The sequence below is a fragment of the Haliotis cracherodii genome, unplaced genomic scaffold (genome assembly GCF_022045235.1).
Source record: "Haliotis cracherodii isolate W230 unplaced genomic scaffold, xgHalCrac1.p SCAF_10, whole genome shotgun sequence".
In the NCBI taxonomy this organism is placed as follows: Eukaryota; Metazoa; Mollusca; class Gastropoda; order Lepetellida; family Haliotidae; genus Haliotis; species Haliotis cracherodii.
In genome coordinates, this window is record NW_027266265.1 from 52,089,352 (window position 1) to 52,117,212 (window position 27,861).

A 27,861-nucleotide genomic window follows, 5' to 3' on the forward strand; every position below is an offset into this window, starting at 1 on the left:
TAAACACAGAATCTATGGAATTTTGATGACGAAATAATGCGGAATATTAACAGTTTAATTACGTTTGTAAACAAATTACCACGCGCAGCGTTTGTATATTTATTCGCACACCGCGTTATCGAATCGACCATCAAGTGGCTGGCCCACTGAGCATCTAACCAGGAAATGATAGCCCATGCACAATGCGAAGCAGGGTACCCTAGGGACAACACTTACTGACTTTCGATCTAATGACTGAATTAGCTCTTGAGCTGAACAAATTGAAACAATCGTCCACTTGACGAAGTCTGTTCAGCCGATGCCAGGCAAGGACTGTGCATGAAGACAATAAATGCCCCAAGCTGCTGGGGTCGGACATATTTAACCGGACTTTCCCTCCCGGCGATCTGGAGGGAGGGGAGCGTTTTGGGGTCGGGATTTTGTCCCCTGGGGTCATTGACAATAGGTTAAGGGGTGTCTGTCTAACTAGCCCCTGTTAACGACTATTTTCTCACTCTAACCCTTCTTTGTCCAGGATGACAGGTAATTTTCCTGATGGTCTGACTTGGTGGTGGGAGAGTGACACACATTGACGTGTGTTGGGTGCCACTGATGACGTGTGTTGGTCTAAGCTCCCAGCAGGGACGTCATTTGGATGTAAGCTTTCAAAACAAACACCAATTTTCACCCCGGTTACACGACAGAGCAAGCGACGGACGGTTTCACAGCGCGTTAGTATCTGAAACGTGTGAAGAGAAAACAAACTGAAAATGAAACCATTGAACAAATAGATAGCGTGTGCGACCCCATGCGTCGTCCAACGTCCCGAACCCTTTGTGGCAACGTCATCAACGGTAACAAATGAACGGAGTTAAAAAGGTAATTAACCCAAGCAATGGTCGGGGATTAGACAGTTGGCGAAAGACTGTTTAGGCTTGAACGAGGGTCGGAATCATGGGGTGTTGTATAATAGCAGTGGTGGTAACGCCAGCATCATCGTACTTGTGATAAATGCGCTTGCGAGATATCGGGCGTCTTAAGGACTTTTAACACGTGAAACATAAACAAATCTCTTAAGTTAATTCCAAGATGGTACATGTTGCCTAAAGCAAGACCGAGGCGAGGCCCATTAGTTTAGAAGTGTGATCGAGAAGGTATTGCAATAGACGTGTAATTTTCTTGAGATCTGGCGCGAAGAAGGCGCGGATTTGATAGCACTAACTATAGCTTTCACCAGCGCTGATTTAAAAATTGCGAGTTTCTGTTCATTTTAATCCATTAGTCGTCACGAGAATTGCGTTAAATGATATGTAAATTTCAGTGAATAACAGCCCTCGATAGTCATTAGGTTGTCGTGCAGGGGCAACGTCTGACTACAACAGGAACTCTGCCTTTCTCACATGTCCTTAAGTCTTTGACCATAATAATATTAATAACTGATGATAATACACCGCTTTTAATTAGAAATGAAACAATGGCTCGGTTAAAGCGTGGTCGGAAAATAGCCACTCGTGGAAGAGGTTAGTGAAGTGTGATATGGCATTACGTGCACTGAAAACAAGACGAACTACAATTAAAATTCATTTGAAAAAATAACACCCAATTTTGTCCTTTTCGATTTGAACAAAAAGTTTCAAGTTGATTACTCATTTCATCGATTGGAGAGGTTGATTTCAGCTTCGTTTTGCTCAATTACACCGTGTCTTTCCATTTTTTCCATTGTTTGAATTTTCTTAACGGACTTCGAGTTCGCACGTTTAATGCCTGTTAAAATGTTTAAAACCACAGTTAAACGACATGAGAAGTTTAAAGGGAGCATCTGGAGAGCAAGATTGTTTCCGGTAACTCAAAACTCTTTGTTAAATTCTTCACTGCATTTTATTTCCGCCCTCAAATAGTTATTAGGTTAAAATCATCTGAGAATTACGTGTAAAATACAATGAAACCCCGCTGTTCCGGATTCTGTTAATTCCGAAACTCCACTTTCTGTTTGGATTGTCTAAATATGTACAAAACACATTATTCAGTACCCGTAATTCGTTAAATAGAAAATTTGCAATGGGGATAGTTTCACGACGCTGTAGAGATTAACGGGTTTCATTGTCTGGATTAACGGATTTCATTGTCCGGATTAACGAGGTGTCACTGTGTAGGAAATAATCGGGATGAAAGTTACTAAAGTGTATGTATTTGTTAAACAACTACTTAAATATTAGAAAGTAAAGTTATTAATGTGAACTCACTCAACAATTGTCACCATGTTCTGTCGAACATCGTGCTTGACCGCTTCAGACCACTAACATATTCGTATTTATTAACAAATATATTAATTAACTAATATAGTCTATTAACTCTTTTGTTACACAATACGTTTTCTCCTCTAATTTGTTTCCCGATGCTGATGGAATAGAGCTGAATCCACTTGGTCTTTTTTATAATCTAGATCTGGTTTTGTTTTCATACAGTACATATATATTCCACAGTCATGGCGCAGGACATTTTGCAACGATGCTATGTAATCCACACGTTTTAATTTGTTCTTTTACCGGATCCTTTCACTCTGTTGTTTGATCGGAACATTATTGAAAAAGGAATAGTCATATTAAATCTTCAAAGGGTTAGTTAAGTTTTATATCTTGTTTGAAAGGCAATTATTTGCATCCTGAAATAAGAAGAAACTTTAACGAATGTCCGCATGTTAGCCTTTGTGCAAGTTCGTGATAGTAGGGTAGGCTATCCCGGCTTGGATGACAATTACCCTGTTTATCAAAAAGGATGCGGGGTAAAAGGAGCCAGGACAATCTTAATGTGAAGAGTCACACAACATTATCTCCAGCCCACGAGGAGACAACAGGGACATTATCATGTTTTCCTGAAGACTCGCTTCATTAGGTGACGAATCTATGTTTTCCCATAGACAATCAGTCGTAGGTTATCACTATCTGTATTTCTTTCAAACCCACGTCCGAGAGTAGTTAACAGCCTTCGTTAAATTCCCGTGAAGTCGTAAAGAGGCGTCATCCAGGAGAGCAGACGACAACTAGTCGCCATTTTGTCACCTAAGTGGAAGCACGCGCGTTTGAGCATGCGTGGCAAGGAATTAGCATGTGTAAACCAAACAGGCCTCGAAGATGACCTGCCCTGTCATTAATTAACAACCAAATCTTGGGTCGTTAACGAAGAAGAAGGGGTAGATCCTCGGCCATAATGCCTCAAGATGGCGCCATGGTTTGGACTTCAGAAGGGGTCATGAAGCCATAACTCACCCTCTGGGCAATGTGTTTGGGATGTGGGCTGGAGGTTCCCTAGGGGAGAAGAGGCAGGGAAAGGCCACCACCGGGTCCATTTAGCCCACCATTACAGCAAGACGTCTTTAATCTGAGGAGGATAGCAAGGAGTAATTGTTTGACGCCATTTAATTAAAAGGTATCAGAATTCAGAGAGTTGTGGGAAGAATCTTGGTATAGACTAGGGTATCTTAGGAGGAAAGGTTAAAACTGGGATGAGGGTTGAGTAGAGACTGGGGGCCATCCCAGATATACTTAATCTGCTGGAGGGACAATCTAACATAACGTATGTCTGTAGGTTCAGCTTACGTTCCTGTTCTACATAGATTGAGACAGTGCGACAATGGAGTTGGTTAAGAGTCGTTTGCAATATATGGTCTATATTAATCGACAAAAACACTTTGTGCCCTGATATATACACATTAACATACCCGTGTGACATGAACGCCTTTCTCCCTATTAAATCTGACACATTAACTGGTTCATCTGCGACAATATATTTTAACATTAATTATCTATCACTAAAAAAGGAACTAAACTTAGTCCATTTTTATAAAAATTAATTCAAAACCCACATTGACTTAAACTCAAATTATATTATGCATACTACTCAAAAGAAGTTCAAGAGCACGCGATTCTTTCATATTACTATAATTAATCTATCATGGCATCAGAGGTGAGGTGAAATGGGGTTTAACGTCGCGTCAAAGATTATTGCACTTATATAGCGACGTGCATGCACTTGTGTGTGTTTGTGTGGCTGCTTGTACTAGTCCGGACTGATGCCGATTTATAGTGCTAGCTCACTGAGATGTTTAACATGAATACCCCACTCAGACACAGTATACTGACTCCGAGCCGACCAGTCCTTGTTTTAGCCCCTTAATGCCGAGCGCCAGACAGGGTAACAACAAGTACCATCTTTTAACCGGAGATCGAACCCCGGACGCTCTACCACTAGACCACGGAGGCGGCCCGTGGCATCAGAGATAAACTATCGTAATATGAACGAATTTGTTGTTGTTTAACTTCTTTTGAGGATGTGAGATTAACTATAGTGATATGAACGAATTGGGTGTTCTTTAACTTCTTTTTAGTAGTATATATCAATCGGAGAGTTGATGATGACCCTTGCTACGGAGTCACTCAGTACAATATCAAGACCCATAGAGGATTTTTTCAACGGACGGACGTGAAATCTCTCAGTGACTCTAAGTAAAGATTCCTTTTTGTGTAGTGCTGTTGAAATACACATATCCAGTACAGTCATTAACTTTAGACTGTTGTGAAGTTTCCCTGGAGAGAGAGAAAGAGAGAGAGAGAGAGAGGGAGCGAGAGAGAGAGAGAGAGAGAGAGAGAGAGAGAGAGAGAGAGAGAGAGAGAGAGAGAGAGATACGGGCCGAGGCTAGGACCTTGCCGTACCCCTGATGGCGGGAGAGAGGTCCGACGCTATCTTATCTTCCAGGCTATACACTTTCACCACATGGTAACCCTAACGACATATCCTATGATTGTATACACAAGTGAAATGTTCCATGTCAGATCATCGTATTAAAGTGTCGACTGTGCAGCCTAACCCCACCCCAAGTCCCCCTCCCCTCTGTCTGACATCGACATGCATTAACCGCCTCGTTGCTATACTAATTTGATTGTCGTAGACACTAAACAGCACCTTGTCGAGTAAATATAGTTTCCATTTTCCTCGGTGAACGAGTGTAGGGAATATGGAGGCATGTTCATATTCATGGCTCTGAATGCTGTAGAACGATTGAAATTGAAACTGTTTATCGAAACTGGAACGGTTAAAAGGGAACAGATTAAATATCTGGAACCACGTGTATTGTTTTTTCGCCTCTATTAGAGGGATTACATTTTCCGGTAGTGTGCATCGTTGTATTTTGAACACTTTTCTGGGCTCAGTCTGAGGTAGTGCTTTGAACGGAATTCAGCTGCAGCACAACGTGTCAGCTTGGTGTGAGAGGAAAGCCCAAAGTTATGCATGTCTCTGACGTTTTCCACTTGGATTCGAACACACGATCGTACAATAACCCAAGGGACGTAACTGTGCACAGCGAATTGTTTCGCCTTAGACGACTGGGCAGCCCCTGTCACGGGAGACACACATCTTTGGGTTATGTGAAACTTTCTAGACAATACGATGATTTACGAATCCACCACTTGATTGCCCCCTCTAACACCACCACTTGATTCCACCCTCTAACACCACCACTTGATTCCACCCTCTAACACCACCACGTGATTCCACCCTCTAACACCACCACGTGATTCCACCCTCTAACACCACCACGTGATTCCATCCTCTAACACCACAACGTGATTCCACCCTCTAACACCACCACTTGATTCCACCCTCTAACACCACCACTTGATTCTACCCTCTAACACCACCACTTGATTCTACCCTATAACACCACCACATGATTCCACCCTCTAACACCACCACTTGATTCTACCCTATAACACCACCACATGATTCCACCCTCTAACACCACCACGTGATTCCACCCTCTAACACCACCACGTGATTCCACCCTCTAACACCACTACTTGATTCTACCCTCTAACACCACCACTTGATTCTACCCTCTAACACCACTACTTGATTCTACCCTCTAACACCACCACTTGATTCTACCCTCTAACACCACCACTTGATTCTACCCTCTAACACCACCACTTGATTCTACCCTCTAACACCACCACTTGATTCTACCCTATAACACCACCACGTGATTCCACCATCATGGTCGAACCTCACAACCACATTCGAACCTCCCCCCTCCAAACAACCGCACAGTGCCTTTCCCCAAACCTCCATAAAGGTCGGACCACACCCTCCTACAGCCTCACGATGCCCCCCACCCCACCCCACCCCCACCCCCTCCCCCCTCCCCCAACCTCCATCAAGGACGAACCTCACACAACGTCATCCGATCAACCTCATCCCAGTCCTGTGTGAACAAATCCCATGTCCAAACTGTCGCTCTAACCATCACCCATTCCTTTTCAGTTTACACATCGAGCACTTCTCCCCCACCCCTGGTTTCATCTCCTATCACGACTCATGTTTAGTGAGAGTGATATGCCGTGTATGTAATGACAGCATCGACTGAGTGTAGACAGGATGTTTGGCTGTCAGGCAGTTTGAGGTTATCTGTTTATGAAGAGCTCAATGTACCGATAAGGTTAACATCATTTAGACAGCTTTTTAACGATAGATATAAACATAAACAGACAACATTTAAGACGTACGATGACAACTTCTTGATTTCACAAGCGAAGAATGATTAGTCCAGAAAATGAGGGAATATGTCATGAATTTATTAGATTCTTTTTCAAATATACGACCACTAGTATGTTTATGCATACGTTAATATCTACATACCAAATCATGATCTTTTAACAGGCAGCCCGCTTGTACATTCTCGCATACTATTCAGCCAACGCGATAGCTGTGGTCGTTTTGTCTTCAACACACTGAATATTCGCATATGTAATTTGATAATCCAGGCGATGTTATCAAATTTTAATCTTCGACCTGCCAAACCATATACACATCCAAGATAACATTATTCCACGACGAGAGGGTGATAATAGTAGTGTAGCGTGTTTTCAATGAGCTGATACATAGTTTCAATTTCTAATTTAATTTTAAAGATACAGTATAAATTCACCAAGAGGAAAGATTTAGCGGGTGGGGTCCCAAGGGTCAGCGCCATGTTAGATGGATGATGTCGTTCTCGGGGTCTGGGGCGGGGGAAGGCGTTTATCAGAGACCTTATACCCCCCAGAACAGACAGCAGCCTGCCCAGGGACAGGTGAGGGGGAATTCGATCTACCCCCGGGCTTATGTGAACCATACCTCAGCGCTGGGGCCCGGTTTACCTGAGATTATCCAATGTGCGAACCCTGATCCTATGTCAAATCTTTTCCCTTATATTAACGGGTAGAGTCAAAGACGGCACTCGATGCTTGCAAACTGGCTGGCTTTGCGCGGTGTGTTATTATCAAATACGTGTTATTTAAGTGATATTAGACTCGAGCACAAGGTGAAATAAGCATACGCACCTCTTCTACCTGGTAAACTTGCATTTAACCCTGGCTGATAACATCGGTGACAATTAAGCACCAACCGTGGCTCTTGCACCTGTGAAGACCGGCCGGAAAATTGCTCAGTTTTGAAGTTGGTTGAAGGCTTAGATTGGGCAAATAATGATATGTTTCAACATCTACACCTTGAAATTCGACCTCCGACTAATTTTTACCCGTCGAAGCGGTGCAAAAAATACGAGCGTCATTAGACAGTGGTAGACCGTAAATCTTCAGGCTTGAAAGCCAGCCTACACGCAAGGCCAGTATACGATCCTTGTGAACGGACAGGGTTTCAAAAGCCACCCTTGCCTAACCCTACTTTCCACGGATGGGGCTGCGCGGAGTCGAGGCTATTAATCTTAGTTTATTACGCTTCTCGTTGACGACTTGCGACGAGCCAGCAGCGTGGTTGGGAGCGAGCCGAGCCAATGATTCCGCAATTAAAGTTTAATTTTCAGATGATTACAGTAAATAATTGGAAGACGCATATCTGCGGGTATTAGACGTATAGTATTACATCAGTGATTCCTGTAAAAATCGCGATAGTTCTACCGTTTCTTTTTATGTTTCCTGCTCAATTTTGTTTTCAATACGGGTAGGCTGCTGCACCGAAACAACCTCTGGTAATTTTCTATTGATCCTGGCCGAGTAAGTAGATCGACGGCTTTATTTTCTTCATGGTGAACATTAGCGAACTCTGAACGACGTGATTCCGCGAACTGTATAAAACAGGGGTCAAGTCTCGTCAATTTCAAATCGGGGAGTCGTAGTTATCACGTGACCGGGTACTTGATTGTAATAGGAGAGTGTCTATTAAAGCATCATCATTGATGTCAAGAAGAGGACTGATACAGGGTGACCAGATCTGCGTGCTGCTATTGTGAGACACGCACGTGAATAGTTGTAGAAGTCGTTATAGCAGAACAGGTTACATCACGGCTTACGATGTCGCATCTCAGTACTTGAATACGGGGACGAGTTTCCGCCAAGCTGATTCATGTGCGGTTAACATGCTTAAAGGGAATAAATCTACCATCGGCTTGTTCACCAGCTGCGTAGACAAAAAGGAAAAGAACTAATTTCAGACTATAACATTATATCATCTTTGGAATAATTGCAATAAACTGCGGGTAAAAGAAAATATAAACCCATGTTTAATGGTGGGTTAAAAAGGTTTTAAACAAGAAATGGATGTTCGATGGTGATGTATTTGACACGGGTGTCATTGTCATGTTTGAAGAGTTTCAGCGACTCTTGTCAGCCTAAAAACGTTTTGATAACATTTGATTGTTTTTGTCAAATCAAATTTTCAAGTGTATACTTTCATTTGCGATGCAGTTTATATATTTCATATTTAGAGAAATGCCGCTTTTGGTAATATTCCAGCTACAGTGTATATCACGGATGGGCACACGAACAATGGCCACATATTTACCTATGTGGGTAATTCAAACAGGTTTACAGGTGACTCGCCGCTAATATCCCCCCCCCCCCCCACCCCAAAACCCCTACTCCATCCCCTCTCTCCCACCCCCCATCCCCTCTCCCAGCCCCTTCAACGTGGCGACGAATATTCTTTGAGCATTTTTTCTATATAAATGTCCTTTTTACAATAAAGTACTCTGGAGAAATATTTTATGTTTAGTTTTTAGAAATATAATTTGGTTGTATAGAATCTTTAAAACGTTAATCTAAACAACAAAAAACCGACAGTTGATTAAAACGTGAAATAAGCAGATCTAACTAACGGAGTTTCCACTTTCTCACTGAGGCACAAGAGATAGTATAGTTTGCGATTATTGGGTTTTCCGGCACAGGAAGCTGATGGTATAAATCTCTCTGTCAGTTTTCGTCGAAATAGCATCGTACCTCATAGGCCGCATAGTCATAGGGTCGCATTTGGAAGTCGCTGGCAAACAAACCGATAATGGATGTATTATCCGGAGAATATAGAATTTTATCAGCAATCTTATATCAATTTGAGGGTCGCGTCTTTGTCGAGTGTAAAAATCAATATCAAAGTGTAAATTGCTGTGCCTACTTGTGCCATCGTCCCTCCCGGACCGTCCAACACGGCTGCCCTGATGGGGCCACGTCTCCATGACGACTTCGCCGACCGTTCTCCTTTGGAAGGCTGTTGATGTTGGTGTGTAATCGTACTTTTATCACTCTCATTCGTTATCCTTTTATTATGATATGACAAAGACCATTATGATTTCACCGGTCCGGCATGGCTGTAACGCGCGCTGCTGCCCTTTCCATTGCCATAAATTGACTACAACTGAATTAAAATCAGAACTTGCCGCCCATGGCTCGCTTATCACCACATCGCTGACGAGGATCAATCTAAAATGCGGAATTTGTTCCGTCAACACGGAAACGAACAAGGATGCTTCAAACGCCAAAGATGTAATGACCGAAAGATGTGCAGATTACAGGCAGAATAGATCGATTTCAAACCTCATTTGCCGTCAGTTGTCGGCGAACTTCCCAGTGTGTTTCTGCATGAACTTCCCTAACTTCACGTACCGAGATAGAGTGGTATAGTTCAGAAGGAGATACTCCTCTCTCGACGTAGACTTCACGACGTGTCGGAACAACCGATATTCAATATTACTTCCACTTCTCAACCACTCTTAGTAAAGTTATTACATGTAGACATAAGATATAAATAAAGACATTTTTTAATAAAAACAAACAAGCATAAGCCGTTTTATAACTATTAAAAAAATATGGAATTCATATTTTCTTTTATAAACATCAAATGGTTGGTTGTTGTAAAGAAAAATTAACTGTCATCTTCATAAAGCACATATTGCATAAGAGGATAATATGTTAAAATATATTTGAAAATATAATAAATTTCGTTTAAAATCTATGTTCTTAGTCGACATAGTTTGACCTGCCTTCCTCCCTTCCCATAGTCACAATCTGTCAATGAAATATAAACTAGGCAACGAAAGAAAGAAACTATATAACAAACATATTTAGACATTAGAGAATTATATAATAAAAATTTCGCCGTATTTTGAACACAATCGATATACACATATAGGAGATCATTTCGACTTTTTTTTTAGTTCGGGTTTTACTCAACCGTCCAAAAGCGGCCATAATCCAAAGAGCGTTTCCTCCTATAGCCACGGGGCACGTCGTTTCGGTAGGATAAATCTACTGAGAGTTGTATATTGTTTTAATTCGCTTGATGGTTTTGAAATACATTTCTCAATGCAGCGACAGGCGGTAAATAAAGCTATGATATAATGTATCTCTAAAACATCACATTTCACAGCGGGTAGTGATATCTGTTATGTATCGCCTTATGGACTTTTAGCCACACTTTGTCTGCGAGCTGATCTTTGATTACTTGATTTAGATCTGCTAAGTGCATTGAGAAATATGTATCATCCATTCTGGGAAGTTTTGCCCTGCGGGGCGGTAGATCTCGGCGTCAACGTGCTAGATGATTTAGTCTATCAAACACATTGTTTATCTGGGAAGAGGGTGGAACGAAATCTATGAAGGGAGGAGAGGGCTTGGGGAGTTCTGTCTTAACCCCTTCCACTATTTACGGGTTCGCCTTGTGGCAAGATACTCGGAATTATTTATTGGGTTTTTGATATCGTAATATGAACTTGATTTTCCATCTCTGCGTGATTATTTCAGGATTTCTTTTCGCAGTAAACGCTGAGTGCAACATTTTGATTGATAGAAGATTGCGGATATATGCTGTTAAGATTTTTCTGACGTTTTCAAGGATTTTTTGTTGCAAACTGATTTATCTGTATGACAAGGAAAGGATATTTAAGTATGATTCAGAGAATAATTTGACAAAACGAACTTGGTAAAGGTGAAAAATGCTAGAAAATCACAGTGGTATTATCTCCTTGAAAGACGTTTCGAGAATCGATGGTACATTATTATTGAAACTACTACCGTATATTTAACACTAGATATAAACCAGAAATGAAAAATGGAATGTACAAATACCATGCAATTATAGAAAGCATTTTATGAAATTTCTGGAATAAATACATTTCAAAGATAATTTGTAGCTTTCAGGGTTTTGGTCTCAGACAAAACTAACTCAATTCAGAGAAATCAATCAATGGATGCCGTGTCATCGTTATTATTGGAATAATCAGTGAGCAAGTGTTCATGATTGATAAAGAATCGAAAATGTGTGTATAAGTATATATCTACCGACACAACTATTATATACAAGGAATATTACATTTTCTGAAACTATCAAAGGAACGAATAGAACTTCACTAAGTATTTGAATAGTCTTATCATATACTAGTATATTAAACCATTTACCAAAATGCGTTTCTGTATCAACGCGTCTAGTGCACAGCAAGTGTTACCCACTCAACGTGGATTGCGTCACGTGGTCATTATTTTGTGTATTATATTTATTATCATTATTGCAATTATAAAGTACTATTTTGTTTTATTTTGTGCATGATGCCTCCACCGTGTGAACCCAGCCCTCAGTGGGTGTATATGAATAATATTATTATCCCCCGCCACGAAGTGGAAGGGGGATATAGGAATGGTTGATGTCCGCACGTCCGCCCGTCACGTTTCGTTTAAGGAGCAGAACTTAAAAACCATGAGATATATCTTAACCAAACTTGGCACATAGGTAGGACTAGGAGTGAACTGGTGCCTTTTGATAGTTTGGGATTATTGAAAAATTCATTTTCAATGGCAACGACCTTGAGTTAGACTGAAAATGGCTGTAGGCGAAGGATATGAGTATTTCATGCTTGTCTTATTGTAAATGGTTCTTTTTCCGTTCCAGACGTATGTTTCCGACGTTGAGGGTGTCGTTCACGGGGCTGGAGCCGGACACCAAGTACATCGTGTTGATGGACATCATCCCTGTGGACAACAAGCGCTACCGATACGCCTATCACCGGTCATCGTGGCTGGTGGCGGGGAAAGCTGACCCCCCTCTTCCCACCAGATTCCACGTGCATCCCGACTCCCCCTTTACAGGAGACCAGCTTCAGAAGCAGACAGTCTCGTTTGAAAAGCTGAAACTGACCAATAACATGTTGGACAAAAATGGACATGTAGGTGTAAGCGTGTTTTAAACTAATCTATTTGTGGTTTGTGATTTAATGTTTAACATACTATTGTATTTTTTAGTTTTTTATATGAACAAACTAATGATAATGAATTTCTTAATTATTTCATTTAAAAATGTAGCGATGATGTATATTTTTCAGATTTACGTAGCATTGACAACAGGAACATGTATTATTTTATTGAGTTTGGTTCAGATCTCCCTGAGATGAAAACAATATACAAGTAAAATAATGCTGCATTCTTTTGAAGTTTGCTTATTTCAAATTCTCATACTTTTGTTTTCGCTCAAGGTATGTTACAGTTAAGGTTTTAGGTTGTATATTCTGCCCCAAGACATATGGATAGCCTTAAGTGAAAAGTGGATAGCCTTAAGTGAAAAGTGGATAGCCTTAAATGAAAAATGGATAGCCTTAAGTGAAAAGTGGATAGACTTAAGTGAAAAGTGCATAGCCTTAAGTGAAAAGTGGATAACCTTAAGTGAAAAGTATATAGCCTTAAATGAAAAGTAGATAGCCTTAAGTGAAAAGTGCATAGCCTTAAATGAAAAGCGGATAGCCATAAGAAAAATACGGATAGCCATAAGTGAAAAGTGCATAGCCTTTAATGAAAAGTGGATAGCCTTAAGTGAATGGTGGATAGCTAAAAATGAAAAGTTGATAGCATTAGAAACGTGGATGGTATTAACTGAAAAATGCCTATTTGTGGTTTCGTCCTCACCTCATTTTCTATAAATAATACATATGCTTATTATATAGATTTTGTTAACATGGGGACTATTATAATGTATTAATTATTTTCATAATTTATACATCTATCATTTGTCTAATTTTAAAACATAAACATTATAAACAATGACCATCGGGACATAATGCAGTGATTCGTCAAAGCATAAATATAATTAAGCAATTTCAAAATTGAATTGCAGATCATCTTAAACTCGATGCACAAATACCAGCCTCGCATCCACATAGTGAAGAAGCGGGATGCCACGCCCAATCAGCCATCCTTGACAAGTCTCGACGCCGAGGAGTTCAGGACCTTCGTGTTCCCCGAGTGTGTCTTCATCGCCGTTACGGCGTACCAGAACCAGCTGGTGAGTTGTCTATGTCCTACACATCGCCTTGTAACGTTTCGATTAATGATTATGTCAAAGTTCAAAATAGAATATTTTTTAATCATTGGTTTACCCATTACTTACAGTAATTTATAAATATTAATAATTGATAACTTGCACGAACCTTTATTAAAATACAACGAAACCTCCTTAATCCAGACAGTACCATTCCGGGGAAAATTGTCCGGATAAACAGATAGTAAGTGTACAGAGTAATGATTATTTGTACTACAGAGACGTCCGCATCAATATTCGTCCGAAAGGCTGGGTTTCCGGAATAACGGTTTCATTATATACCGTATATCTTGAAAATAATGCGAGTGAAATTAATGCGAGTGGTCTTCGCTCACATTAATTAAACTACGGATCATTAGTTTGTAACTGATTCTCAAGGCTAATTATTATTTCAAGTTGGAATGAATCATACCTGAATGTTATATGTGTAACTAACTTACCAGTGTCGGTATATAAACATGTAAAACATTACGTTAATATTTTTTTAACATTTCAGATAACAAAACTGAAGATCGACAGTAACCCATTTGCCAAAGGATTCCGTGACTCGACTCGGCTGACGGAATTTGAAAGGTATTAAACTGAACTGGTTATGCATACTACACAAATCTCACATTTATATAAAACACTTCCTAACATGGCTAGACGCTTGCTATCATTTAGTATCCTCCTTGACATATTATAATTATTTTACGCATGCAAGTGTAAATACATAACTCTCTCTCTCGTCTCCTGCTCTACACTCGTGGAATAACATCGTACCTATACTATGTACAGTAATTGATTTACTAGCATTGTCCAACAATTACTACTGTCTCGAGACATCACGATTTCTGTCTATAACTCCTATTCATGTGAAATAACATACCAGACACATTTGCACATTTTGACAGGAGGGGTGTTTAGTTAAAACCGATCCTATATTTTTTGTCGTAAAATGTTATTATGCAAAATATTGGCGAAATGCTGAAATTGTGATAAACACACGAAGCCAGCGTTGCCTGGCAATTGTGTCGGATGTGATTTGACATTGACGGGAGGTGATAATCTACAGACAGCTTGTCTGCTTTTAAACAAGACATGATAAATGACGGTAATAGGAGTCATCTGGTCTTTATCTATATACTTACTATTAGGAATTACAGCATGCAGCCGTTCTATAACTAACGTCAAGATATAGGATGAGCGATATGAGAGGGAATAAGGGCGGGCGCCACATTGGAAATGCAAATAGGACGATGAAGACCGTGTTTGAAAGTGAATGTGAAAGTGGGGGATTTGCGATCCTTCTTCCAAATTGTTATTTTCTTGTCAAGATTATGTTCACTGGCGACGTGCTTGTAATTTATTTCTCTTCACAAATACACACTGTGGACAACCGGGAATAATTTATATGTAAAAAAATATATAAAAATTCTTTGAAATGGACGTCGTGGTGTTTGGAGTGGGAAAACTGCTTCGGGTAAACGGAACTGCTTGATGTTTATATGGCTTAAACTTTTGAGGTATGATTTATAAAACCAAATTTGACAAAAGATTTACCGAATCATATTGAAGAAAAGTCTTAGGAGAATACGTTTCTATTGAAGTGAGAAGATATCTTTGTAACAGCTTCATTACAACACGCAAGCTGTCTGCTTGTTGAGCGGTGTAGAGACGTGTCTTTACCATACGTGTACCAGACTCGATACTAAAAGATGAATAAAAGCTTCATCTTGAAATAGAAGTAGTTGTATCTTGTTTGTACTTTGACAATTAGGAATGCAATCTATGTTTGATATAGGTGACATCGCCCTAATGCAGCCTAAGACCACGTCATTCAGTGGGTGTAATAAAGTACGCAAATCTGCCTTTTTGGTGAATTAGTGGGTTAAAATTTAACGTTTAAATTTTACTTCAGCCATTTTGTGACTACCTTCTAACTTTCCATATTTTATGATAACTTTAAATGTCCAAATGAATAAAAAAAAGTATTATTCTTTCGACATAAGCTATCTTGCGGAAAACCTGTTGTGATCCTTCCCAGAACGTTAGCAAGTTCACCATCTGTCGTTTACAAATACGACATAAGGAAGTTAATAGTTTTAAATGAAATGTAAAATCTATACAGGAAAGGATAAAAAATATAATAGAGGACTGTTTGATCTGGGAGTGATTATAATTGGACTATCCGATTTCGTAGTGGTATTAACAGACAGGAGTGTCTGAACGGTTAACAGGGTATAATTTGTGTAAGTGAGTGGGTTGGGCGCAAAGCCGTTTTTAGCAATGTTCCATCAGGACTTCAGAAATTACACATTGAATATCAATATTCGGAATCGGACCGGGACGTCCGTGACAACACGGCTACCTACCGCCTCTATTAATTTATAAAGAAGCAGTTTGTCAGCAACATTTTGTATATATGGGCTCGTTCTTCCAGCCCAATATTCCGAGAGAGCATGGAAAGCCTCCTCCACAACCACACCTACGCCCGCTCCCCCATCCGCTCCTACACCGACGCCGAGCTCGAAGAGGTGATGCTCAAACAGCGGGAATACCTCCTGGCCAAGGGTAAGTCATTGTCCTGTACCATGGCTTTGGAATATTTGTATTTTATGAAAACAAAACTAAGGAAGAGAATTTATGGATGCCAACTTCTTTATTATAAAGACGTTGACATCCATAAATTCTCTTCCTTATGTGTATCACTTCTAAATGCCTTTCAAGACTTAAAACCATTTATATAAAAGCAAGTCTAGCCAGCTTTGCCATGGCTTTGGAATATATGTATTTTATGAAAACAAAACCAATCTGGATTTATATAAAAGCAAGTCTAGCCAGCTGTGTTCCACAGCATCGGGAAAAATATTTGTATTAATTTTAGAGGAGAAATGTATTTTGTAATAAAAGATTTCATAGACTATATTTTAGTCTTGGTGAGTCCATCATTATATGTTTGCAGTTATAACGTCATTGCATATGTACTCCTGGAACAACGCTAAGGACCACTCGTTATTCGTTGTCACATAGCCAAAGTGCCATGGTGTATTTGGCTACATTTACATTGATCTCATTATATCAATGTGTACGATATGATGAGAAACACGGTATGGCATGCTAGGTGGACACACGTACTGTTTCACATCATATGATCTGAGTAAACAGAGGAAACAATTAAAATGGTGCTCAAATAACGGTTGCAACAGTCACAAAACGTGTTATTCGATAATCGATATATCAATTCTGTACTTCAATATAATATGTTACATCGTGAACAGAAAAAAAGCTTTCGTTACAAAATCATTTTTAAAAATATTATTTAATACAGATATATACTGAACAGGAAAGCTATCCTGAGGGATCATAAATAGTTTGGGGATATGTTTTGGAGTGAAGACAAACAATTTCATAAAAAATATCCCCATAAATATTCATGATCCCTTACCGTTTTTGTTGAGTATGTAAAGTAAACGGCGTTGAACTCTTTTCCACGTCAAATTATGTCAACATAATGTTAATTTAAGAAATAATTTTGGTAAGTTAATTTTTGTGTGCTATAGATGTGTTGGTACATTCAAACAGACGGACAGTTTTTTTCAGTAACTAAGGCCATATGGCCCATAGTTCAGTTCAGTTTTAACAGATACATGAAAATCAACGTGATCTTGAACATAGCATAATACATATTCACAGTCTAAATACATGTTTTAGATACATTGCTACAGATTGGATAACATCTTGGTACATTCACTTACCATGGAGATGGTAGTGAGAAAGTGGTAAACAATAATTCATGATAATGGCCCTGATACTCTCTCTGGGATTTGGAGATGTCGAGTTCGACATTTCGATATTCTTTAACCGCGATATTTTACGACACTCTAATTGTTGAAGCGTATATAGATTTGGCATATACGCAACAGATTATTACCTTGTCGAATATCAGGGGAAAAACGGATAGCAAAATATATATCCATTAAATCATATACACAAAAATACATTTATATATCCCTGTTGTTACATAACGCCATAAGTTATCACAGACAGTTGAAAGCTTACTGAGATTAGTATATGTATATTAAACACATATATATGATATTTTTAAATCCTATTAATGTGGGTGATTCATATAATTCATATGTTCAACTATGAAGGAAGAACACACGACATCATATATCAACGCCTTACATAGATGGAAGGTAAATGACGTAGTGATTTTATAGGATCTTCGCGTACTATTGTCCGATATAAGAACGATGGCGGGCAGTTTGCCCTGTACTTTACGTGCAGTTCACACACTGTGTTAAGGCTAATATGAACATAATTGCCAAGTATAACACTCAAACATTATCGTTGGCAATGCTCATTTGAACAATACGATCTTAGTATAGCGTTGATGATACTGACAATAAGCTGTCAAATACCCTGTGAAGGCTTGGCTCCTAGGCCAACACTCCCATGTCGTTAATTCAAATATTGCATGTATTTTGTCATTCATGGTAGCTGTCCGAATAAGCAGAGGTTACCAGTTCCCCACCTACCACCAAGTCTTAATAGCCTCCCCTGACCCTTATAAACACGATTTTCTTGATAGTTCGGGGCTAGGCTTTGTATACGGTTGATATTTCACATTGAGGTATTCTTCTAATAGCTTCAAGTAAACGATCCTCGCTGATTATTTGCCTCCCCAAACCTTATGAAACAGCTATTGTTCTTTTGAGTAAGGTCTAAATTTACACCATTGCATATTTCTAATGACATTATTACCGCGTGTAACCTTTCGTTGAATGATAATATGTGATCAAACATTCGTGGTATTGTTCTAAGCTTCGCTATCAACTTTGGCTTTGTGATGATCACCAAATTGTTTCTGTGAGCCTTTTAAACGGCGTGGTGTGCGAGTGCGCACCCGGCCACATGAATTCTAACATAGCCTGATAAGAAATGAAATACAAAATGAGAGGGGGCAAAGAAACGATCCTTGACCCATACCTTACGAACTATTAGAATCAGTTCTGTCAGTAGTTTTGATGGCAGGGGGAGATAAAGCAACACCTGTACGTATGTCCTCCTGGTGGTCTCGCGAGAGGTCACGTGGATTGACCCTTGTCGTAAAGGGGACTGGTTGTCGTTAAGTAGGTCTCATCCGTTTGTCATCTTGGTCAAAAGCAACACACTGGCGGTTATATTAAATGTATTTCTTGCGTGATAGCGACGCCCTTGGTTGTAATCGTAAACGAAGAGCAAGATATTTGAATGCTTGTCTAAGAAATACCCAGGTTATTTTACAAAAGACGCGTTAAGACTAAGGGAATAGCCTGTGTGCTACACGCGATATACTCTCCGATAGCACAGCTCGATGACAAGGCTATATCTGCCATCATTTGGCTCATTTGCCAGCTCCATTATCACTAATTCATAGTCTACTATTGAGTTTCTCCACAAGTCCCTCATCACAGTTTAACAAAGGGTTATAAATGACTTGTGACAAACGCAGCTGAACTAATACACTTTATCCAAGCATTTATGTGTCACAAAGAGAAGCGGTGTATCAATTTTGTTTTTATATACCAGCCTATGATTTGTCTTTGTTTTCCGAATCGTCCACATACCTACCTTGCATGACCATTGACGAACAGAATGTTCTCTCACAGTGTCCCCTGCCCAGCTAAGAGACCGACCCCACTCTAATTCACTGTATTGGAATTCAACGCCTATTAAAGACACCACCTAATAAAGACACCATTGTTCTATCCTGCGCGAGACAATGGCATTTTATGTAGCCCAGTTGAGCTGGGGATCCAACTGGTTGTGTAGCCTACCCGGCCAGGTGTAGTCAGGTGTTAGCTCAACTTCTTCATTCCAAGCGTCACGCAATACCGAAGCAGTCAGTGTTCTGCATAGTCTTTGAAGTTTAATGTTGTCTAGATCATATTTACGTATCAAGGAGATAACGATCAAACACATTTATCAAAACAGCCATTCCGTAAATATGCTACAGTCTGTGGTTTCCTTTTTTGGAGCATCTTAACAGAATGATTTGTTCTTCGTGTTTTCAATTGTCAGAATTACACAGGAAAAAATATTATCCAATGAAAGGATTAAGAAATCTAAAACATTATTTGCTTCGATTGTGATACTTAGTTTGCTCCGTGTTGATAAACATGTACGTCCGACTTTGGACGTGCCTCACATAGTGACGAGTTAAAAACTATTCATGTTTAGTCTTTGATAGGCATTTAGAAGTTAGAAGAACGTCAAGACTTCTGCTATTTTTTAGCGGGGGCAAAAACTAGCCTGAAACATCATTTCTAAGAATAAGGAAGTTGTTATGAAGGGACATGATGTAACCCTGAAACGTCGTTACAAAGAATACAGAAGTTTCATGTCTTAAGTGTCTTGTTCCTCACGACTTTTTTCAAAACATATTTGGAAAGAAAAAGGGATTTTTTTCTTCAATTTTCTTTCTTTAGAATGTTCTATGAAAATTAAAAACTCTTCCTAATTAACACTTGACAGACACTTCGTAATCCGGCGCAAGAACGACATTGAACGATATTTCTTTACAGTGCTTAAAAATAATAATATTTATGAGCGGGTGGGTAAACGGGAAATTAAATTTACCAAGTCTTAAGTTCATACGCTGTGATATAACTGAAATATTGTTCAAAGCGTTGTTAAACTTCACTAATATTATAGAACCTCATCTGCGAACAGTGAAAGGCGACACTTTGTTCAACTAATCACTCGGGCAAGATAAGGTATACACTGCAAACCTATGGTCCAGAACACTATGATATCCGTATCAAACACATCACCACCAAATAAGTATTTCTTAGTTGTTTCATTTTTAGCCACCATCAAGCATGTGTATACTTTCTTTTGCCCGGCAGTGTAAGATACACATTAGAAAGTTGTAAATCTTGATCAATGTGAAATAAATATAATTTTTGTGAAAGTAACCATGCTGGTTGTATGTTTATTTACCAATAACGGAATCTTGTTTATTCAGATGACCCGTCGTCTATGGATAAGAACGGAGTGTTCCCGTCCCCTACCTGGTCAATATGGCGTCCGATCTGCTCCACAATGATGAACTCGTCCTACTACACAGCCAGTCGGCCGTTTTACACATTCTATGGAGGCTTTCTTGGACTTGCAAATTCGAGCGCACCTTTTCCGTCTGTAGCGTTTCATCCGGGTCTTTCAGGTGTGAACGGGTACCCGCCAATGAGGGAGATGACCCAACCCACTGCATCTGTCGCCCCCTCGGAACACTCACCAAGCCCTCATCACCACCTAGGCATGTACAACCGATACCATCCATATATGTCGCCTGATAAACTAAAAAGCCCAGACTCAACTGTGGTTGATGGTTGTCACCCCTGATAACCTTCACATTGTGACTTGAAAGCTCCACACACCGATATGTTACACTTCCGGTCGTTATTGAAATGAGTCGGCGACGGCATCAGTTGGGAACATGTCTTTCATCTATAATGGCTGTTATGTGCAGAATTTGACCACAGATTATTTCGGGGAAGATTTTATGAGTATTTGTGTTAATTTTTTATGAGTAATATAAGAAGTCAGAACTGCATGAACATTTAATCAGCTCACGAGACAACGCGAGAACTGATATCTTAGTTTATTATTGTCGTCAATGACTATTTGTTGATTATTGAAATATTTATTATCCTCGAAATGACAAGCTACTTGATTATTATTATTATGATTATCCTTATTGTATCTGTAAATTATCCGGCTATTGAGTTATGAGAACATAAATATTAACGATTAGTTAACTGTGAGGGCGGTGGCATAGTATAGTGGTCTAAGCGTTCGCTCGTCACGCTGACGACCCGGGTTCCATTGCCCTTATAGGTACAATGGGTCAAGGAAATTTCACGCCGTGATATTGCTAGAGCATTGCTAATAGCGGTGACAAACTAAACTCACTAACTAGTTAACTGTGAACACGTGATGGATGCACAAAGTGACCACACCATAGGCATGCTGTGATTCCATTCCAAATCAACCAGAAAACAGACACAGCGACAGGAAAATACAAATTTGTATGATGCATAGTCATATATCACTTGTAAATATTTCATCAAGTTTGTAAATGTCTTCCATATTCGCGTGTAAAGCGAGTTTCTGTACCACTTTTCTCGCTGCAAAAAGGAAGTTCATATCAAGAACATTTGTTTGTAATTTATGTGATATGTTTCTGAATCAGTTGTTCTTTAAATAAAGAAAATGAACATGACTAAAGTGTGTTTTTATTGTATCGTTCGTGTGTTGTGTATGTGCAGGTATGAGTGAGTGAGTCGGTCGGGTTTAATTCCTATTCAATTTATATCACATTTACCACATTGCTAAAGCACACTGCCATTTGCAGCGACTGATGGATGATTACACATGGCTCATTTGTTTGTTACATGAAACACGAGCGACTGGACAAACTGTTTCATTTTGTTCGTTTGTACTTTAACGCCGAAGCATTCCAGTCTGTAAGTTATCAAGTCTGCACCAGACAACCCAGTGATTGATATTATGAACAACGATCCGCGCAGTCTGTTTAAGATGACACGCAATCAACCAAGTTACCGAGTCTGACCATTAGTTTTAGTCGCCTCTTACGACCAGCATCGGTTGCTCGAGAGCTATTCAAAACTGGAATTCCATGGGCGAGGTGAGGTGAAACGCGTTTAACGTCGCGTCCAAGATTAGTGCACTTATATATCGACGTGCATGCAAGTGTGTATGTGTGGTTGCTTGTACTAGTTGGAACTAGGGGGCACGGGTGGCCCAGTCGTCTGGGGCGCCACGATTCGCTGTGCAGAGTTGCGTCCCTTGGGCACGCCAGAAACCTATGATTGTGGGTTCGAATCCCGGTTCGCCCCGATTTTGTTTCTAGGTTTGTCAGCACCATACCCGTGCTCATGGGTTTCACCGAAGTGGTAAACGTCTTAGATCTGCATCACTTCGGGCTTGCCTCCCACATTAAGCTGACACGCCGTGATATAACTGGAATACTGTTAAAAGCGGCGTTAAACCCAACTCACTCACTCACTCACTCACTAGTCCGAACTGATGCCACTTTTATAGTGCTAGTCCACTGAGATACCATACCCCACTCAGATACAGTGTCCTGACTCCGAGCCGACCAGCCCCTTAATGCCGAGCGCCAGGCAGAGTAACAACAAGTACCTTTTTTAAACGTATTTTGGTATGAAGCGACCGGGAATCGAACCCCGGAGTTTCCGCTTTCCGGGCGGACGCTATACCACTAGATCACGGAGGCGGTCGAATTCCATGGGAACTTCAGGGGTATATGTGACACAGAGACATGAGGACAATTACCAATGGGGAATCAATATAGGTTCAGATGCTTCAAATATGTTCCCAAAATGGAAGGACAACTAAGGATAAATAAATGTAACCCGTTTTGAATGATGTATTTCTAAACTGGTTATGCGTGTAAAGTATTATTTATTGTTTTTAACACTGACACAAGAACAGAAGTTGTTGAGACTGTGTGGTTGGTTGGTTTGGTTGGTTTGTTGTTTAACGCCGCACTCAGCAAAATTCCAGCTATATGACGGCGGTCTGTAAATAATCGATTCTGGACCAGACAATCAAGTGATTAATATCACGAGCATCGATCCACGCAATTGGGATCGATGACATGCATCAACCAAGTCAGTGAGCCTGACCACCCGATCCCGTTAGTCGCCTTTTACGACAAGCATGGTCGTCTCTTAAGACAAGCATGGGTTGCTGAAGACCTATTCTACCCCGGAATCTTCACGGGTCTGAGACTGTGTGGAGACTGATAATGTACCAGACTTGGCACAGACAGACGGATAATTTACCTGGTAATTTACTTACACTGCTGGGGCACATGAAGACTGAATACATAGTTTACTTAGACTAGGCACGTGCACATGAGAACTGATCATTTACTTAGACTAGGCACATGAGAACTGATCATTTACTTAGACTAGGCACATGAGAACTGATCATTTACTTAGACTAGGCACATGAGAACTGATCATTTACTTAGACTAGGCACATGAGAACTGATCATTTACTTAGACTAGGCACATGAGAACTGATCATTTACTTGAACTAGGCACATGAGAACTGATCAATTACTTGAACTAGGCACATGAGAACTGATCATTTACTTAGACTAGGCACATGAGAACTGATCATTTACTTGAACTAGGCACATGGAACCGTAATTCTTTACTCAAACTAGGAACATGGAAAGTGATAATTTACTTCAATTGGGCACGTGGAAACTGATAAGTTACTTAAACTAGGTACATGGAAACTGATAATTTTACTTAAACGAGGCACATGGATATTGATAATTTACTAAAACGAGGCACATGGATATTGATAATTTACTAAAACTAGGCACATGGATATTGATAATTTACTAAAACGAGGCACATGGATATTGATAATTTACTTTAACTCAGTACATGGGATAGATAATTTACTTAACCTAAGTACATCGAAAATGATAATTTAATTAAATTAAGTAAACAGAGACTGGTAATGTACTTGGAAAAGCACGTGGAAACTGATAATTTACTTAAACAAGGCACATGGAAACTGATAACGTACTTAAACGAGGCACATGCTAAGTGATAAAGAACATAGAGACCGGTAATTTACTTAAATTTGAAACCAAGCACAGGGTGAATGCGCTCTTCAATAAAACAATGTACCCCGTACGTAGATCTGAGACAGTTCCCTGTGTCATTGTCATTACACACACATAGGTTTCACCACACACGGCTACAGCAGACAAACCTTCTGTCGGAATCAGAAAGGGGAATGACGGTCAATTAGACTACTGAGTGGGGTTCCCTCATAGTCCCAGTGTGGTGCCTTCTGAGCTTTTAGCTCACCAAGGCCTAAGATCTCATGAACATGCTGAAGTGATATCGACTAGCATGAAATATTAAAAGGGTGGCTAGCACCATAAGATTTGGTTGATTTGTTGTTTATGCCGCACTCAGCAATATTCCAGCTATATGACGGCGGTCTGTAAATAATCGAGTCCGGACCAGACAATCCAGTGATTGAAATCACGAGCATCGATCCACGCAATTGGGATCGATGACATGCATCAACCAAGTCAGCGAGCCTGACCACCCGATCCCGTTAGTCGCCTTTTACGGCAAGCATGGGTTGCTGAAGACCTATTCTACCCCGGAATCTTCACGGGTCAGCACCATAAGAAGGCGCAGGTTATGTCTTAATGTGATTTAACAAAAAATAGTCTTTATTCTTTAAAAATTGTTACAAATCTTTAATCCTCAAAGACAGTGAAATGATGACAGTGGTATGTATTGTGAAACATGGTAGGAATAAAATTTATATTCTAAACACCATTTCTGGAAACCTAGGGAGCCCAAACGTCATGAGGATGTGAAGGACCAAGACGCGGATTGGAATTGTTTAGTTGTTTGTGGAACTTTCCTCCAAACAAGCTGACATGCCTGATGGAACTGAAATTCTGTTCGAAGGGACGCTAACCCAAACCACTCTTGTGTGCGATATGCAGATATGACCACTATCACATGCACCGATCCACGAGTACAATGACACAGGACAGACCTATTCAGGCTTGACCCGATGTATGTTGTTTAATGACATATTCAGCTAGGTCCAGCTAATGGCGACTGTAATATTCGTGTATGGGCCAGACAAACCAGTTCTTGATATTTTTGGTACGTTTTTTTCTAACACGGATAGCAATGGGGTTGTGTGCATTGGAATTTAGAATTGTTTGGGGTTTACGAATTTAAAAAAAATATTCTTCACTTGTGGAAAGTGTGCAAACATAATTAACTCTACGGAAGTGGCCCAGTCGTCCTAGGCGCCGCGATTCGCTGTGCAGAGTTGCGTCCCTTGGGCACGCCAGAAACCTATGAATGTGGGTTCGAATCCCGGTTCGACCCAATTATGTTTCTAGGTTTGTCAGCACCATACCCGTGCTCGTGGGTTTCACCGAAGTCGTAAACGTCTGAGACCTGCAATACTTCGGGCTTTCCTCCCACATTAAGCTGTCACGCCGTGATATAACTGGAATACTGTTAAAAGCAGCGTAACCCACTCACTCATTCAATCTACGTGGGTATACGTAGAACCACACTTGGCTCAGATTTAATCATGGCATTTAGGAACTGAACTCATTTATTAGTTGAAAAGAACAAATATTTACGAATATCATCATGATCTGTCTGAAATTTATATAGATTATAATGGTTTTAAATTACTGTCAGGCATCGCCGTATGCGCCCAGCTGTGGCCATTGTTAAGGGAGCTGAAAATAGTATGATATCATACTGTCTTCTCACATACTACAACACACTCATTTAAAGTTTAAAGAATATTATATTGATATTTTAAGGTCTTCTTACATAATTCAACACATATTGCATTTAAAGAACATCAAATATTTACGAATATCATAGTGATCTAATTGAAATTTTGAGTAGATTATAATAGTGTTAAATTACTGTTAGACATCGCCATATGCGCTCAACTGTGGCCATTGTTAACGGAGCTGAAAATATAAATGTATATGTCATGACTGCTTTAACAATGCAATGACACTTTCAAAGAATCTTAGTTAACATATAGATTTTATTTAAAGTTTAAAGAATATCACATTGATAGTATAAGGTACATGCTACAACACACATGCCACTTAAAGTTAAAAGAATATCACATTGATATTTTACCGTCCTCTCTCAGACTACATCACGCACACCCACTTGAGTGAGTATGGTTTTACGCCGCTTTTAGCAATATTCCAGCAATATCACGGCGGGGGACACCAGAAATGGGCTTTAACTACTTGGCTGCCCGACCGCCCCCACCCACTTGAGATTTCACCACATAAAATATTCAGCTCAGTTAGCAGAATGAATGAATGAATGAATGAATGTCAATTAACAGCCACCCTTTCCTTACTTGATGGTCCCAGGTTTGACTACCTACACCATTCACCTCACTTTGCCCACATCCGGTTAACAGTTCTTTTGTGCCTGTTATTATAATGTTATTATACATACAATATAATGCTAATGTAGTACTAATATTGCGCACTTATGAATCAGGTATCCTCTTCTTTCATAAATCCCGTCAGTGCATTCAATATTTTCTGTAGTTCATTGGAACGCCTGCATATCCATCTTGGAACTCTGCATTCGATATCCTAAAAAACTGCATAGCTGATCCGAAATAATTTTGATTTCAGAATGCAATATGTGAATATTTGAGCAACTTCCACTTGACCAAGCTTCGCGGCGCTGTACTTAAGCGTATCATCATATCTTATCACGTGTTGAGATCAGCAGAAATCATACACTACACCACTGACAATCGATACACTCCTGATTAGAATTCGGTGCAAATTACCCTGGTTCGCCATACGAATATAGATCTCTCACACGGGAACGAATCACCACGCAACGTCGAGACCATCAATTACGTTTACGACGTACAAACATCGACATGTACTTGAAGAGCCAGCAGGTTTAACGAGCTTACATCTGACGATATGCTTCACTTTGCACAAATCGGGAAAATGACTACCGAGTTATGGGACGGAAGCTATGTTTAATTCGTAGCTGGACCCGTTAGTCGGACCCGTTAGCCACCCTCAGTTTTCTCAGCCTATTGGCAACATCATCGATATAATAAAATAACAATTTTAAACTAGTCAGCTGTGTAATCGAGTTGTCGCTCGAACAGACGCAGTGATTTATAGCGGGCAGTGGAAGGAAACCACTGCTAAGGGAGCATGGCGAGGAGGCGAACACCATAGAGAGGACAGCGGTCGCCCGAATAGTTCCACGCCTGCTGTAATCACGGTGATGAATGACAACGAGTCGCGGTTACTTCTTGACCAGGCTGTGAAGTCAGCTCGCGACATGAAATTGTCTGTTTGTGCATTAAACCGATGTCACAGCGCGTTGATCCGCCATATTGGCTTTGTGGTTTCGGGAGTTCCCGTCATCCATCAAATTGTCTGGACTTCCGCTTGTGTGATTCGCACTGTGTAGAGTCTGTCCTTCCCTATTCAAAGCTTCGATGCACTTAACCTTTTTTGTCGTCAATATGATCGGTCATAACTCTAACATTATTTGGGAACTTGTGAAGTTTTTATCGCGATAAAATTGTGTTGTGGGATCGGTGGAACGATAAACCAACTTGGCCTCGAAATTTCGGGGGTCATATTTT

General features: G+C 40.1%; 1 protein-coding gene across 2 annotated transcripts in view; it reads left to right on the forward strand.

Annotated features, from left to right (window-relative positions):
• LOC139452312 (T-box transcription factor TBX20-like) overlaps positions 1 to 21,759 on the forward strand; it is a 33,717-nt gene extending 11,958 nt beyond the window's left edge. Inside the window, exons 3-7 of one of the 2 annotated variants that reach the window (XM_071233746.1) lie at positions 12,187 to 12,466; positions 13,402 to 13,569; positions 14,102 to 14,178; positions 16,028 to 16,158; positions 20,600 to 21,759. In XM_071233746.1, coding sequence (XP_071089847.1) covers positions 12,187 to 12,466; positions 13,402 to 13,569; positions 14,102 to 14,178; positions 16,028 to 16,158; positions 20,600 to 20,976 — 1,033 coding nt within the window. In that variant the 3' untranslated portion in view covers positions 20,977 to 21,759. The remainder of the gene's footprint in view (positions 1 to 12,186; positions 12,467 to 13,401; positions 13,570 to 14,101; positions 14,179 to 16,027; positions 16,159 to 20,599) is intronic. The other variant, XM_071233754.1, reaches the window with a different exon arrangement.
• Positions 21,760 to 27,861: the final 6,102 nt, after the last annotated feature.